The 15,280-nt window shown below is 40.5% G+C and overlaps 3 protein-coding genes and 1 long non-coding RNA gene across 4 annotated transcripts in view; all 4 read right to left on the bottom strand.

The window, feature by feature from the left end:
• Positions 1-15,280, bottom strand: part of LOC119121123 — a 287,860-nt gene that overhangs the window by 164,003 nt on the left and 108,577 nt on the right. The gene's annotated exons all lie outside the window — the stretch shown is intronic.
• Positions 24-5,080, bottom strand: gpa33a (glycoprotein A33 (transmembrane), paralog a). The gene is made up of 7 exons (XM_037248562.1): positions 4,901-5,080; positions 3,581-3,747; positions 2,501-2,717; positions 2,255-2,419; positions 2,031-2,147; positions 1,785-1,911; positions 24-1,376 (listed from the first exon to the last, which is right to left on the bottom strand). Exons 1-7 carry the CDS (start codon positions 4,938-4,940, stop codon positions 869-871), a joined length of 1,341 nt encoding a protein of 446 aa, XP_037104457.1. The 5' UTR covers positions 4,941-5,080; the 3' UTR covers positions 24-868.
• On the bottom strand, positions 5,517-10,949 carry vegfd (vascular endothelial growth factor D). The gene is made up of 8 exons (XM_037248568.1): positions 10,209-10,949; positions 7,956-8,157; positions 7,707-7,827; positions 7,553-7,622; positions 7,349-7,476; positions 7,141-7,259; positions 6,616-6,781; positions 5,517-6,531 (listed from the first exon to the last, which is right to left on the bottom strand). The coding sequence occupies exons 1-8, from the start codon at positions 10,320-10,322 to the stop codon at positions 6,513-6,515; spliced, it is 939 nt and encodes a 312-aa protein (XP_037104463.1). The 5' UTR covers positions 10,323-10,949; the 3' UTR covers positions 5,517-6,512.
• pir (pirin) lies at positions 11,204-15,201 on the bottom strand. The gene is made up of 10 exons (XM_037248573.1): positions 15,107-15,201; positions 14,306-14,402; positions 14,130-14,222; positions 12,978-13,058; positions 12,490-12,696; positions 12,332-12,416; positions 12,121-12,165; positions 11,711-11,793; positions 11,573-11,639; positions 11,204-11,502 (listed from the first exon to the last, which is right to left on the bottom strand). Exons 2-10 carry the CDS (start codon positions 14,390-14,392, stop codon positions 11,384-11,386), a joined length of 867 nt encoding a protein of 288 aa, XP_037104468.1. The 5' UTR covers positions 14,393-14,402; positions 15,107-15,201; the 3' UTR covers positions 11,204-11,383.

The raw sequence follows: 15,280 nt of genomic DNA, 5'->3' as shown, positions 1-15,280 counted from the left end.
GGAAAACATGCATTTACCAAAGCTGAACTATAAAACGTTTATTTTCATAAAAACATAGGCCAACAGACAAAGTTTGGCAAGGAGCAATTATCGCAATACAGTAAAATAAAAATTAAATTAAGTCAAATAACCCAGAGAGGTTATTAAGGTATGTTACATATTTAATACGTTTTGTTCAATGTTTTTCAGCTACGATTTGATTTAACTACCCAAAAGCTTCCATATGCAATATTAAGTGCACCCGTGAACCTATGAGGAAAAGCACTCTATAAAAGGATGGAAATGAAAGAGAAAGCCATAGACAAGAGAATTTACAAGAAGTAGAGGTAGACCACACAGAGCTACACTTAAAGGAAAAAGGGGCAGTTCCTTGACACTAAAATGAAGCAAGACTGCCGCAAAGCATTCTGAACTCTTCATAGTTCCTTGACACCAAGATTACCAGTAAATCCCTCAAATCCAATTAATTGAAATGTTTGCATTGAACAAAGAGTAATTTGCCTCCATCTTGTGGCAACTTGGTGTCAACGAAGTAGTACCGTATGTTGAAGTGAGTTGAGTTGCATCTATACAAAAAACATTGCTTAGGCCATCAATTACTTGCAGATTCTCGTTCACAACAGGGCTCATTTCCAAAATCCCCCATCTCAAATTCCCATTGAAATTTTCATAGAACTGCACAACTTTCCACCCTAACTTGAGTAGTTGCAAAGAATGAATGTTACAAGTTGGATGTCATGAGTTATTTCTAGTTGTCGATATTTTACGTGGCCCAGGAAAGTGGGCGATAAAAATGACAGTGCCCCCTCCTTTTGAGCTCATCCATAATCAGTTCCTACAATAAAGATTATCAGTGAACCCGTCAGATTTATTCGTCTCTTCTGTCCCGAGCATCGTAAGGTTCATCGTAGCGGTCGTCATCACGGTAGCGGCGATCTCTGTTTCTCTCATCGTCGTAGCGATCATCGTACTTATCGCGGGGATCTGTACGATCGACGTAGCGGTCATCATCGGCGTAGCGGTCATCATCGGCGTAGCGCCCACGGTGGTCCTCGTTCTTGTCGGTGTAATTGCTGCGCCGATCGGTGTAATCGCTGCGACGGTCACTGTATTCGCTACGGCGATCGTCGTAATCCCTGCGATGATCGTTGTCGTCGCTGCGGCGATCGTCGTAATCCCTGGGACGATCGTTGTAGTCGCTACGCCGATCGTCGGGATCCCTGCGTGGGCTCTGGTCACGTTCGCGTCGTCCTTGGTTCCCCTCCTGAAGAGGCGCCCTCACGCTGGACTCGTCTTCGTCATCAATGTGTCTATCGACTGACCTCTCAGCTCCGTTCCTGTCAGGCACTTTGTCGGGACGCGCTTCCTCTTGAACTCTGAAAAAGATTTCAGCCTCTTTGTCATGCAATATCAATCTACGGAATCTCTCCGGGCCTTCAGAAATCACTAGAGCCAGTCCATGTAACATCAACTATTTGCAATGGGACTTTAATCATATTCAACCTCAAAGGCCTCGTGAGTTTATCTTTGAATAATTCAGCATACTTTTGTCCTCTTATTGGTAGTTCACAGCCCAATTTGTTCCATCCAATTAGTTTCACTAACACACACATATCTATAGTGATTTGCACACAAGACATTTTATAAATGTAATAAAACAATATAATTATATTTTAGTTTAGCCTGTGCATTCTTAGACGTTCTAAAGGCTCTTTAAATGAAGTTGGTATGGTATGAGATTAACCTCGAGTTGCTAATTAGTGTGTGGGTAAAGCAAACGTTACCCCATCTCATAATCCTCTTCTTCTTTCTTCTTGCGACAGCAGCAAAAGTAGATGACGACAACCAGGATGATCAGCGCGGCGACAACTCCTGCGATTATTCCTGCTGTGGTGCCGACGTTCATGGACGCTACACACGCAGGGAGGAAGATGAACAAGTGAAAGAGAAAAAGATATGAAAATGATGCAGTCAGTGTTGCAAAAAAATCAAAACTAAAAAACTGCAGGGAGCGCAAAGGAATTTCCTACGTGGCATGACTGTGAGGGTGAGGTTGCAGCTGGCAGAGCGGATCTTGTTGCTGGAGATGCAGGTGTAGTATCCTGATGTCTCTTTGGTGATGTTGAATAGAGACATGATGCCACCCTCTGACAGACACAATCAGAAAGAAACAGATGGTTGCACTTCCTGGCATTATTATTTGTGCGATACAGGTGATATTAAGATAACAGTAAAAGTTGTATCGTGTACTTACTGCTGGTAGTCCTCGGGTCTTTCATATGAGGAACATTACGTGCATTAATACTGTTCCACTCATAGGTGGGTGGTGGTGAGCCCTCTTCTGAGTGACAGGTCAGGTTGATGTTCTGGCCGTATTGTGCTTTCCCCTGGATCTGACATATGGGCGTAGATGGAGCCACTAAAAGCAACGCAGTTACAGAAATGTCACATGATATAAGAATCATTGGACATTGATGTTCCATGTAATGAAAAATGTTACCTAGAACCACCAAGCGAGTACTGTCGAAAAGTGTGCCTTCCGTGTCGCCCGGGATCTGGACACGGCACTCAAATTCTTTATTTTCCGCAAGTGTGATTGAGGAAATTCGCAGGTCGGCCTTTCCCGTAGCCAGGTTTACGTCCATTGAAACGCGCTTTTTGTAGGCTTCTTTGATGTCCGTCAACGCACCAGCAGAGTAATAAGTGGCGACCATTTTCTGTTTAAATAAACATCAAAATGTTGATCACATTGTTGGCCATTTGGGTCCACCAGGCTTCATTTTATTTGAACCAGGGTATCTAATTTAGCCATTTCCAAATTTCAGCAATGATTCAAACCATTCAAATTTCACATTTTGGCTCAAAGTCAACCACTATTGGCCATTTGAAATGCATGAAAAGTACATTTTTAAATTCATTGTTTATTTACGGGATTGAATCAACCTCAATTTGGGTCCATTTAATAACCATCTGCAGTCCAATGGAGCAAATACATTTTTGGGCGTAATCTTTTTTTTTTAAGTGGTGCTACAATCTGCTGACGACGTACAGAGGAGAAGTACATCTCAATTTAAGGAGTGGAAGAACTCTCTGCTGTAGGAGAACTATACGGTTAACAATAAGAGGAAAGGAATATTCTGAGACTGCTTCACAAATTGGACATTGTGCAAAGTCACCAGAATAGATATTAAAAATGTTTAAATGAACAGATACAGTGAAAATGCTGACTAGAATCGATGTTAGCTAAACACTTTATGATAGGGGTCACCAACATGGTGTCTGTGGGCACCAGGTATGCCCCCACCCATCATGGCTGATTCCAAAAACAGTTTGCCCAATGGGACAATGTGATTTTCTAGGAATTATTTGAAAATGTAAACGCACAAATTTATTGAAATAGTGTGGCATAAGATATCAATCCATTTTCTAATGTTTGTAGGAAATCATTAGTACAATCAGGTTCTTCACATTAACAAATATGATACTAGAATTTAATTTGAGGTGTAGCAAACTGGTATCCTTTTCCATTAACCATCACCCTATTAATTTTAAAAAAATGCAAAAACAAAAGAGAACTAACCTCATCAGCATTAGCTTCTAATCCTTCCACAGACCAGGTGACGACCACCAGTGGTGGCTTGGTGAATGTGGATTGGAATGTGCATGGCAGCGTTACGTTGTCACCTCTGGCATACTCGTACTCATCCTGTGCAATGCTGACTTCCAAGGCGCAAACACCCACCACCACTGGAATAATGTCAAAACAGACATTATTGCTTTTAAACACAGTCACGACGAGAGCAAACATTTTTACAATGATACATAAATGCACACTAGGTGAATTCAGTAGCTTCCTCCTCATGCAGCAAAATAAGCTAAACAAAAATGTTACACTTTGCATTTGAAAACAGAACACAAACAGTTTTACCATTTACTTGGTCAAAACGGGATTTCTACTTTTTCAAATTCCACATAAATAGATGTAAATAAAGAGTTCAAGTCAACCGCGCCACACTTGAGATTCTGTTGACTTCGGACTTCATTCGAACTGATTGTGGGGAAAAAACAGTTGATCTATAATAACAAACCAGGGCGTATCCATTAATATGATGCAGAAGAAAATGCAAGCTATTACTCATCAGTGGCCCTAATTCTTTTCATCGGCTGCAAGAATTATGACATCTTGTGCCATCATAAAATCTCAACTGTCAAAAATGTTATGTTCAATCTGAAAAAGTAAAGAGACATTTTCCAGTTACAAATTAAGTATTTTCTGTCCTGTTAACTTGTTTTGCTGACACAGAACAGGATATTTCATCCGCAGATTTTAGCTGTCTAAATGTAAATTAACAAGGTGGAAAATCTTGTGCCCCCCACCACCCAGTAGTGTCAAATGATCGAAACATATGTAAAAAAAAGTCTCTTTTTACTTTTTCATTTTAACTGCAAGTTTGTTTTCCTTTCACCTAAGCACAGAAATTGAAACTTAACACTATTTTTTTTACGCTGGTATTTGCACTCCCTGTACAGATTGTGAGCAAGATGGGGTACTTAGGCTCACAAAAAGGTGGACTCCTTAAATTGTTCACCATATAGGGATAGCGACACTTTGAACACGGCCTGGCCTGGGTATTTTATCGCGCAAAAGGGAAGACAGCCATGTTGGGCGTTTCCCCATTTCATTGCCAAAGTAGCATTTTACATTAAGTTGAGACATAAAAACATACAGGTGTTGTCCTTCCCCCACATTTTAAAGACAACTTGCTCTATGATTCAATATGGACTGCCTCAATAAGTACACAAACATTTCAGATGAGAAATAACCGTTGAAAAGGGGACCGCTTTACAAAAGTAGGGCAAATAGAAACAGGTGTGGTCCCTTAAAAAGATGCCAACTCACTCAGATACAGGAGAGTGATGATGAAAATCCTTGTCCTCATGGCCAGAACGTTGAACTGTTGGCCTTGGGTATACTGTGAATTGTAAGGTGAGTACTGCACCGAAACCCGGCCTCGTCGATCTATGCGCTGCTCCAGGTGAACTGCTTCAATCTGGGATTGGCCATTGACTGACAGATCCTCTCAGCCAATCACAGACGCTCTCGCTGAACAGGTAGCATTCTTGTCCCGCCCACCAGACCTGTCTTGACCTGCTCTTCAGTGCAGACTTGGAAAGAAGCTCTCCCAAGAGTCTCTCATCAAATTTAACACGATCTGTTTTGTGTTTCAGTTATAACTGTCGACAAAAAAAGCGCCAAATTTAACTTCTAGATTTACAGCTGTTAGCTCATGAAGCGGAGAATGAGGACGATGTTGAACCAGGCAAGTGGGTGGTGCAACATACAAACTGTTTAAACCAGTGTTGGAACCTGTTAGACTGGTTGGAGGAGAATGTAACGTCTGTGTTTTTACTGTATGGTATAGGCGGGAAAGGTGGGAAAAATAATCACACCTTGTATTTAAGTAGAACTACTTGTATAAAAACAAAAGATACAAGTTCAAATACTGATTTAGACTGAAATGTACAGTTCAGAGGTATAAAGTAAAATTGAATTTCTATTGTCACTTACATCAATGCCATTTTAGATAAGTTTGCAAACCAAAAAAATACTGCAATGTTTATTGTGAGTTTGAGTATTGAGAGTCGTCGACCCAGAGTTCAAAACATGACCTATGACCTCGATCCGCACCACACGCCACTCCATGTGTGAGCATGATGAATACTCGGAGGATTTTGTGTAAATGTGCCAGGGTGTTTGCTATATGACCTTTGACCAAATTTCCTTTTTTGTACAATATGTTTACTTCTACATGTACCTTTATTGTACTTTAAATTCAAAGATGCAATTCTTAGTTTGTTTTTGTAAATGTGTTGATGTGTGCATCCATGTGACCCATGGGTATCACTGAAAGTGTCTGAATGTCAAAAGAGGGTCATCGGGGGCTAAAATGACTTTTAGGCGGGTTTTAGCCATCAATTGTATTGTGGATTGTAATTTATAGCTATGACGTTTCAGGTGAAAAAAGAACCTAACCCTGATTTCATGAAAATGAAAAAATATATTACATTATTATTATTATTATCATCATTATCATTATTACAAATTGATGTGCCAGGGGGAAAAAAAACAAGCATTTGCAGATTAGCCAAAAAACATCTAGAAACGTTTACTTGTATCTCTGATTATAAAAAGGTAAAAATTTGTTGACCCGTGTTGTAATGTATCGTAAATAAAATGCGAGTAATTATTCACAATGTATTGATTCAAATTATAAAAATAATAATCTTTTAATAATCTTTTTATATTCTATATATTCAGTGCACAAAAAAATGACAAATACATTGATTCCACATAAGATCGGCATGTTAAAAATCAATTAACATGGTCTTGTGACTAAGAATCATTTCCATTAGTTCACGTGATTTGCATAAATAGTGTTGTAAATAAATTATGTGCCTCTACTTCTCTGCTTCCAAAAAGAATGTTCTGCAGGTTGTCTCCGCTATTGCTTCTACTTGGGCCACTTGCATCTGCCATTCAGAGAGACAAAGAAAACACGCATGCATTCAAACAACCAGCCTGTATGTCGAGCTCCTGTCCTGTGTGTGCTATACCTGCAAGAGGAGGCGTCAAAATGTTGACGTCTGTGAGAACAGATGGAGCTGTTAAGATGACAGCGTTGCACCGCTCTTAGTTGGCTTGTTGGCTCAGCTCGCGGAATGCAATCGCAACGATCCACATCGATCTCACAGTCAGGCATCCATGAAGTCATTGGAAACTCTGAACAGGCAGACCATTAAAGTCACTAATAGATTAATTTCCAGAAGCTCTTGCATCTCACATATGTGACTTGTAATTCAGTTTTGATTAATAATGTGTTGAGGATGTTTGTGGTTTGGTGAATATTTCCTTAACCCAAACATAAAATACTTAGCGGCCTTAAAAGCTGGAAATGAATCAGTACGATACCATGTATAAACTCGTAATTCGTTTCTTGGGTATTCTGGCTTTTATTTGTGGTATAAAATACAGTATAGCGATGCTCCTGCCTGTATTTGTTTTTTACTTATTTAGTAAAGAGTAAAAATTAGTTCCCTTGCACACCTCATGCAATATGACCACACAAACTAAACACTCACCTGGTCTACTACTAGATGGGTATGGTATGCATCTGTCACTTGCACAATCCCAAATCCAACCGCTGACGCAAAGTCTCCTGGAATTCTCAGCCCCCGAAAGCTGTTCGATCAGAGAACACCTGCAAAAAAAAAAAAAATTTGATCAGACAGTGCAGTAACCACATTTGACATATTTTGGAGAAAGTAGAGAGACAGTTTTCAGACTCACCCACTGCTTCTCTGAGGCTGAGCATTACGTCGTATAATGGCCGGCTCCATGCATCTGCATTCCGTATGATTGGCTACTTTAATCAGCACAGGCTCTGGGACAAACTTGAAAGGAATCACGCTCAGGACCTGACGCACATGCAAACAAAAAGTGTGTGAGAGATCACAGTCTACTCAAGATGAGCATGCCCACTGGTCCACTTACAGTTTTATTGACCAGCACTGTACTTGTGTTTCTGCACGTGACACCTTCTTGGTTGCAGCAGCCGCCACACCTGTCGGGATGAAGAAAAAAAAATAATAATCCATGTTTCATACCATGGTGAATATCAAGTGAACGATGTTTGTGTTAAACAAACCTATGGACGGACACGCAAGGTGGCTTGAAGAACATGGACGGGTCAGTTCCCAATTCCTTGGCGACATCCACGCACGTCTCTCTTGGCATGCACTGTGTCCGCTGCCACTCCTCATCTATGGCTGCATGCAAAAGAGACACAACATACTATAAGAGGTGTTTGTGTGTTTCAGTAGTGTTTAAGAGCATTCAAAATGTTTCTGAACGTTTCTGTAAGCACAGAAGCACCAAACATGACCTGCTGTCCTACCTTTGAGTATTTCCAGGCTGTAAGACTCGGCTGCATAACGGGTTGAGCGGTGGGAGCCGACCGAAGGTGGCGAAAAAAGAGAGTCCGACTGCTGCAGACTCATGCGGCATTTCCACAACTTCCAGTCGGGGAAGTCTGCAAGTCGGAGCAGCTCGTCAAGGCTGGAGGCTGAACGCACCTTCCTCTCCCACTGCTTCATGACCTGCACAGAACACTCAGTCATCTTTTCATCGAAAAACTTTTGCAACTTGTATTTAAGTGAATACACAATAAAAACAAGATATTTAATGTTCAAGCGTGTTCAAAAACTTGGGATATAGGCTACAAAAGTTGCGGAATGCTCACAACACATCTTTTTGGAACATTCCACATGTGATCAGGTTAAGTGGAAGCAAATGAGTTTTAGGATTGGCTATAAAAGGAGCATCCCCGAAAGGCTCAGTTGTTTACAAGTAAGAATGAGGTGAGCTTACAATCACGAGGTCAAACTTTACCGTGCAAAGCGAAAGCCATATATCAACAATGCCTGAAATGATGCAAAGCGAAAAAGTGTGCTGTGGTGTGATGAGTCCACAAGGTGAAAAAAAAGATTGTGTGGAATGCAAGCACAAAGTTAAAAAAACAGCAAAAATGCTCATCTAAAAGCGTTTTTGGAACATGTTGCATTAAATTCAAAATGAGTGAATATATATATATAATACACTAACAAACTGACAAACCAACGAAATAAATACATAACATTCACTGTTTGAAAATAAATATCTTTTCTATAGAGCCAAATAAATACAGATTGAAAATGATTTGCATTCATTGTATTTGAATTTATGATTTTAATCCAACTTCACTGGAATTGGGGTTTGTCATTATACATGCACACATTTTGTCTTACACAAGGTTGAAACAATTTATCTTGGAGGGCTTGGTCATGCACTCAGAATTTGAGCATCATGCCGCCAAGTGTCTCTCCAGCGTATCGTTTCCTTTACAGCTCACACTGTCGACAATTCGTATTCTCAAGCGCTGCGTGTGCGCGCTTACATAACACGAGAAGAAAAATTGTGGGGTGATGCCAGTAAATATCTCAGTTTGCTCCTCCAGCATTTCAGTATAGAGTGAGAGACTTTCATTAGTGGAAGAAATTGTAATGATGTGACTTGCGTATCTTTCAGTGCTGCATGTGAGATGTTTATGTGCATGATAAACATGCAAAGTATAGACAATCTGTAATTTAGTTCTTCAGCAAAATTATGAAAAAATATTTGTAATTGTGCCAAAAAAAAGCACAATTTGTGACTTGTGGAAAAATGTCCATTTAAGTACACAAACAGAGCAGAGGTGCAATGACAAGCATCAATGTCCTCCCATTTGCTCAGTCTGTTGCAGAAGCGTGAGCGTTTTCGCTCTGCCACTTAAATCAGAGAAATCAAAATAACACGCACTTTTGTCCAGAAGATTCGTGTTTTCTAATGAGAAACAGCTTGTGAGAGGATGTTGACGATATTGAAGGGGGAAGTGAAACAGCATGTGGCCGGGACAGAAAAGTAATGAGATCAAGGGAGAGCAAATAAAAGTTGGGGAAACTCAATGATCATAGATTCCGCTTTCAGTTATTCGAGAAAATCCCCAAATACGTCACATATTTATTTACTCAACCACAGAAAACCCACTAATGAGTCATCTTCTATCTGTCTTCAATGTGTTTTTATTCAGTTTGTTTTGATGATTTGTGGCAGGAACCAACAAATTACAATTGCTTTGTTACTGTACTCAAAGGAGATTTTTCACTCATCTGCGTTTTGTACTTTTATTTAAATACTGGAGTTGAATCAGTATTCTGCTTTTACTGGATTTTTTTTAAGTAAAGTGGCAGTAGTACTTTTTCCAGGATGCACCTGCATCCATCCATGCATCCACCCATGCATCCATCCATCCGTCCGTCCGTCCGTCCAACCCCAAACCGCCCGCCCGCCCGTCCATCCATCCATCCATCCATCCATCCATGCATCCATGCATCCACCCATGCATCCATCCATCCATCCATCCATCCATCCGTCCGTCCAACCCCAAACCGCCCGCCCGCCTGTCCGTCCGTCCGTCCGTCCGTCCGTCCGTCCGTCCATCCATCCATCCATCCATCCATCCATCCATCCATCCATCCATCCATCCATCCATCCATCCATCCATCCATTCCATCCAAAGTACAAGCTCCATGACTTTTGCGCATAAAGACAAAAAAAAGTCCATGCCTCTCACCCTACTTCCAGCTTCTCTCTGTAAGCCAAGGCTCCCATTGATCCAGCTGAGCTCCACCAGCAGAGTCACCAAGCAGGAGGTTCGATAAAGAGCGCGCTTCATCTTCACCAGCATCCACTCGGATCCTCGGCTCTGGCGTCTGAGAAGCACTCGCTGTGAACTCGTCTTCCTTCTCACAGCTGTCTGCCTCTGACTGCCAGACTGACTGACCTCCTCCGTGTATGTGCTGGATAAACTCTCAACCTCACTGTGTGTGTGCGTGTGTGTGTTTGTGTATGAGCCAGACGTAACCTGTCACAAAAGCAGCCCCCAGACACCCGCCAGCCAAATGGAGGGGCTTTAAAACTTTGAACGTCTTATTTGTGCAGCTTTGATGCGGTGTTCACTTGAGCAAGTAGGCAATGAGCTAGAAGCTGAAAATGACCTCATAAAATTCAAAGAGCCCCTTGAAGGCTTCTTATCACCCACCTCCTTCTTTGTCCAAATGGAGCTAGCAAAAAAAAAGGCCTGAGCGTTTCAGTCTGTCCTCTCTCTGATTATCAATCGAAATTAGTCATTGTCTGCCTTACCTCTTCATCCAAAAAGTGCATTTCCCCCATATTAAACTTATTTGCTTCTTGCTCTCATCCTTTCCTTCCAATGCTGTTAAATGTCTTCATCATGTGTTTCTTCTGCACACGCATAAGCATTAACATGTGTTTTAAATGTGATCCAGACCGCTGTTACATGTGAGTAGCACCGCCCCATCATGTCTTACAGATGACACCCCTCCCGACTCGGAAGAAATTAACATTAAGGAGGGAGACACTTCATCATGCACCTTTGTGAGATCCATGGGTGCAGATGGCATAGTTTTATGTCAAATAATTAATCTAATCATTAAGAACTTTTCTTTTTACTTCTCCTATAATTAACTACAGTATTAACATTCAGGAATAAAACCTCTGCTCTATTTTTGTTGCACATTTGGACCAACCGACTGTAATTCAATGTAGTTAATTGTGAAAATATTTTATTTTGGAAATATATTTTCAGAAAAGTTTGAAAACCACTGACTTGACTGTTTTTGATATAATAGATTGGAATATATAATGTCCATTTTTTGTGGAATAAAATACTAATAAAAATCTAAATATTTGGAAACGGCAAACAATATAACTTGCACATCATAGCGGTCAAAATGAATCTCGGATCTTCGATCGCCAATTTAAGGCCCGCTCAAAACCATTTTGACCATTTGTGTAATCACTGATAGCCTGCTTGATCTCTTCCTGCGTGTTCATCACAAATGGACCTGAGGAGCAAACACATTGTTTGTTCCTCTTTGTACACACATCAGAATGTTGTGGAAAAGTCAAACCTACCGTGCTTCACCACGGGCTCATTGAGAGGTTCTCCAGCGATCAGAACAAAACGGGAAATGTCGGAACCCTGTTGAGAATATAAATAAAATCAGCTGAAGTAGAACGACAGTGAGAAAGAGTATATAGAGTATCTCTCACCTTGTTTTCAAATCGAACACTGTCCCCATCTCCAAGAACCACCGTGTGATGGGGCTCCACCTTGTGCTGCTCCTCATCAGGACCTTAAAGAGAACAATGTCCAACTGGAATATTTCAATCTCATACAACCGATCACCGAGAATGACTCATGTATTTGACTCATTGTTATTGTGGCAGCAAACGTGCTGTTGGGCATTTTTGGTATCATCAAAACAATTTGAGCAAATTTGCCTGCCCAATATGACAAAGGTTTGCTTGTCACTCGTAAAACCTAAATGACATTTATTTAGGGAAGAATAGGCATAACTGGAAATAGCAGTAGTATGATATTTGTGAATTCACTTTTTTTTTTTATCTTTTGCAGGTGCTAAGGAACTATGTTGAAGTGGATTTGAAATTCAAGCACTCACCAACATGAATGGTTCCTGATAGAGTGTAAATGAAGGCAGTCCATCCTGTGAAGAAAAAAAAAAAAGTAGTAAGGCTTGGATATACCTAACAAAGATTCCCTTTATAAACTGGTTGTCATCTGAATGAATTGATTTATATGGAACATAACAGGATGATTTAAATAACCAAACCACGCTCATGCTGGAAATCTCCTCTATGACTATTATTTACCTGAGGGGACTGGCTGTACATGCTGGGCTCCAGTCTTCAGCAAAAAATCCAAATACATTGTTGGTGTTCTGGTGTAGACCTTGGACTATAATACAACATAAATCAATTTGCCCCAAAACAAATGTAATGCACTGTACAGGGCACAAACAAATAGACACCTTTGCTCCGAGGGCTTCGCCAGATATCACAGCCACGGTGACTCCGCCCTGAGACGGTTTGGGGATCTCAGAGCTCCGCAGCTCCTGATAGGCTGGTTCCACCATCTTATTTTGCCTGGATAGATTCACCCACAGCTGCAAACCCACCAAGGGTTCCTCAGACATGGGCATTTCTGCATGAACCACACCCCGTCCTGCAGTCATCCACTGGGCATGCACACACATGCACACACATTTTCACTTTTATATTGCACTTCAATCTTAACTACCTTTTAAAAGCTCAGCAAATACAGTATAAGCCTAATTTACCCTCTTGTTACCTTCAAACTACATTTATCTTCGGTGTTAATTTGAGCCCAACAATTCAAAACCTACAGAAAGTGATTTTAATGTTAAAAAAATAAGAAGGATCATACTCCATCATCATATATGATTGGCATGGATTTCCTCCTCTAAAATTGAGTCTAATATTGTTGAAAAATAATTACTTGCAGATCTCCAGGTTGCAGTCGCCCTGAATGGCCACAGAAATCTTCATGTGCTATGACCCCTTCCAACACGTATGTTACCTATTTACAGCAAATGTTGAAGAAACAATGCTCATCACTTTTCCAAGCACTGTCAATACCAGTTCACTTAAGACCTCCACCAACGGCAAACATCTGGAAGATTAAAAGACGTTTCATCTTGATCCAGAGGACACTTTCAAGGGAACAAAATGTCATAATAACACCAAACATAAGCACAACAGTTGGCTTCGATAGTGAGGTTGACCGAGTGAAATTCAGAGGCAGATCAAAAGATAGGAAAAGTAGGTCCGCTAATCTGCTTGCTGTATGGTGCATTACTTGAATTGTCCATTGTCGCTAATGAACAAGAGTGTTAAGTTTCATGAAAAATGCAGGAACCTGATCTGACCGTTTATCTTTTTTAAGTGTCATGTTGCAAGCCTTGTGGTCCTCTTCATGCAGTCAGTACTGTGTGTGTGTGTGTGTGTGTGCGTGCGTGCGTGCATGTGTGTTCTTTTGGCTGCCTCACTGGTCAAAAGAAGTGCTGAGTTTGGGGTCGGGAATTCAGTGGGGAACATCTGAAAGTTGGGCTTCCTACTGCGAGCCTCCTGTGATCTTTCAGCACAGCTGTATCTTTTCCAAAGTCATGTGAGTGTGAGCAAACACACCTGCAGAAAGGCATGCTGGGAGTACAGCCCTATACGCCCACACTGGGAGATTAATCTGGAATGTTTGCAATAAAGTTGTTTTAAGTTTGTGTTTATAGATACAGTGAGCCCCCTTGGATACTTGCTATTGGCAGAGGATGGTGACTCAGTGCTGCCACAGTAATTAATGCCCACCCCATAAATTTTATAATTACAGATTTTCTCACTTGCTTTGGTACATTTCTCAGATTAGAACTGAATTTCTCAAAATTACTTTTCACATCCGTTTCTCATTTCTTGGAATAAGTTGCAAATGCTTTGGCACGTCCATGCTAATGAATCAGGCCAATTCTCTGCTGTTTCCAAAATTAGGGGATAACTTTGGGATTGAAAGTTGACATCGGTTATACATAAACTGAAATATCTTCATGTACCAAGTGGATGTGGATCAAATCAATGATTATTATTAACAGTTTAAACCTACCGTTTCAAATCCTCTGTGAGGGTGGTCTGGAAAACCTGCAGGCTTGCTGACACGAAACTCATCCAGCATCAGAAAAGGATCTAGGTTCTGCAACTGGGAGGGACATTTGGAAATAAGTACATTGAAAACAGAATGGAAGTCTCTGTGTTCAGAAAATAACTCAAAATATATTTTACCTCTTTTCGACCGATGCTTCTGCGAACACGGGCACCAACTCCTTCACCCTGCTCCACACTCAGCAAAGTTTTCTCCACTTTTCTCATGTTTATTGTGCTGTAAAACATTGTGAATTCTTTTGTTTGGGTTTTTTGGGGTGGTGTGACTATTAAATATAAAATGTCGTTTTGAAATTTCTACATAACAGCTAGAAATTACCTTCACATGATTTAAATGTGAAGAATTGTGGTTCTGTAATTATCGGTATGAGTTAGAAATCCGTCTCACTGTACTGCATCTTTTTGACATTTGTCAACCCTTTAAATGAAAAAACTACATTTCCCACCATGCAATATGTGAAGGCTCGCACAAAACATAAACAAGAATTTATTGGATGTCACCTTTACTAGTAGAAAGAAAAATCACATTATAGATTACAACAGTTCACAGTAAAGCGGATTAGGTGGCAGTAGGTTTAAAACAAAAAAAATGAAGAAAAAAAATCTGATTAGCCGCAGCCAGTCGCTAATCCAGAAAACCGTGACTCGGTGACGTCATCGCGATGCTGCATGCATTTGTATCCATCTCTTTTCTTTTCGTAGATGATAAACACGCAAATTGGTTAATGAATGTGACTTGGATCAATGACAATAACAGTATACAAGTCCTTAAAATGCATTTGTTTGCATATGTTTCCTCCGTACGATGATGTTTGAATATGTCGAAAAATGTTGCATATTAAAATGTGTTCAAAGCAGACTTTGTATATTAATAGACGCGAGCAAACTATATTTAATGGTGCAGATATAGTACACACTCACCCTCAAGGTAGTGAATCCAAATGACTGTTCTTTTCTGTCCACTTGTAAACACGGAAGTCATCGGTGGGCGTGGCAGATCAGATTATGACTCAGCGATTTCTTGTCCAAAGATTTTAATCCATCACCAGAACGTAAATTTAAACAAAACAATTTCATCCAGTACATTAAACGTAT

Source organism: Syngnathus acus, chromosome 3 (assembly GCF_901709675.1).
Source record: "Syngnathus acus chromosome 3, fSynAcu1.2, whole genome shotgun sequence".
In the NCBI taxonomy this organism is placed as follows: Eukaryota; Metazoa; Chordata; class Actinopteri; order Syngnathiformes; family Syngnathidae; genus Syngnathus; species Syngnathus acus.
This window is presented reverse-complemented; position numbering and strand designations above follow the sequence as displayed.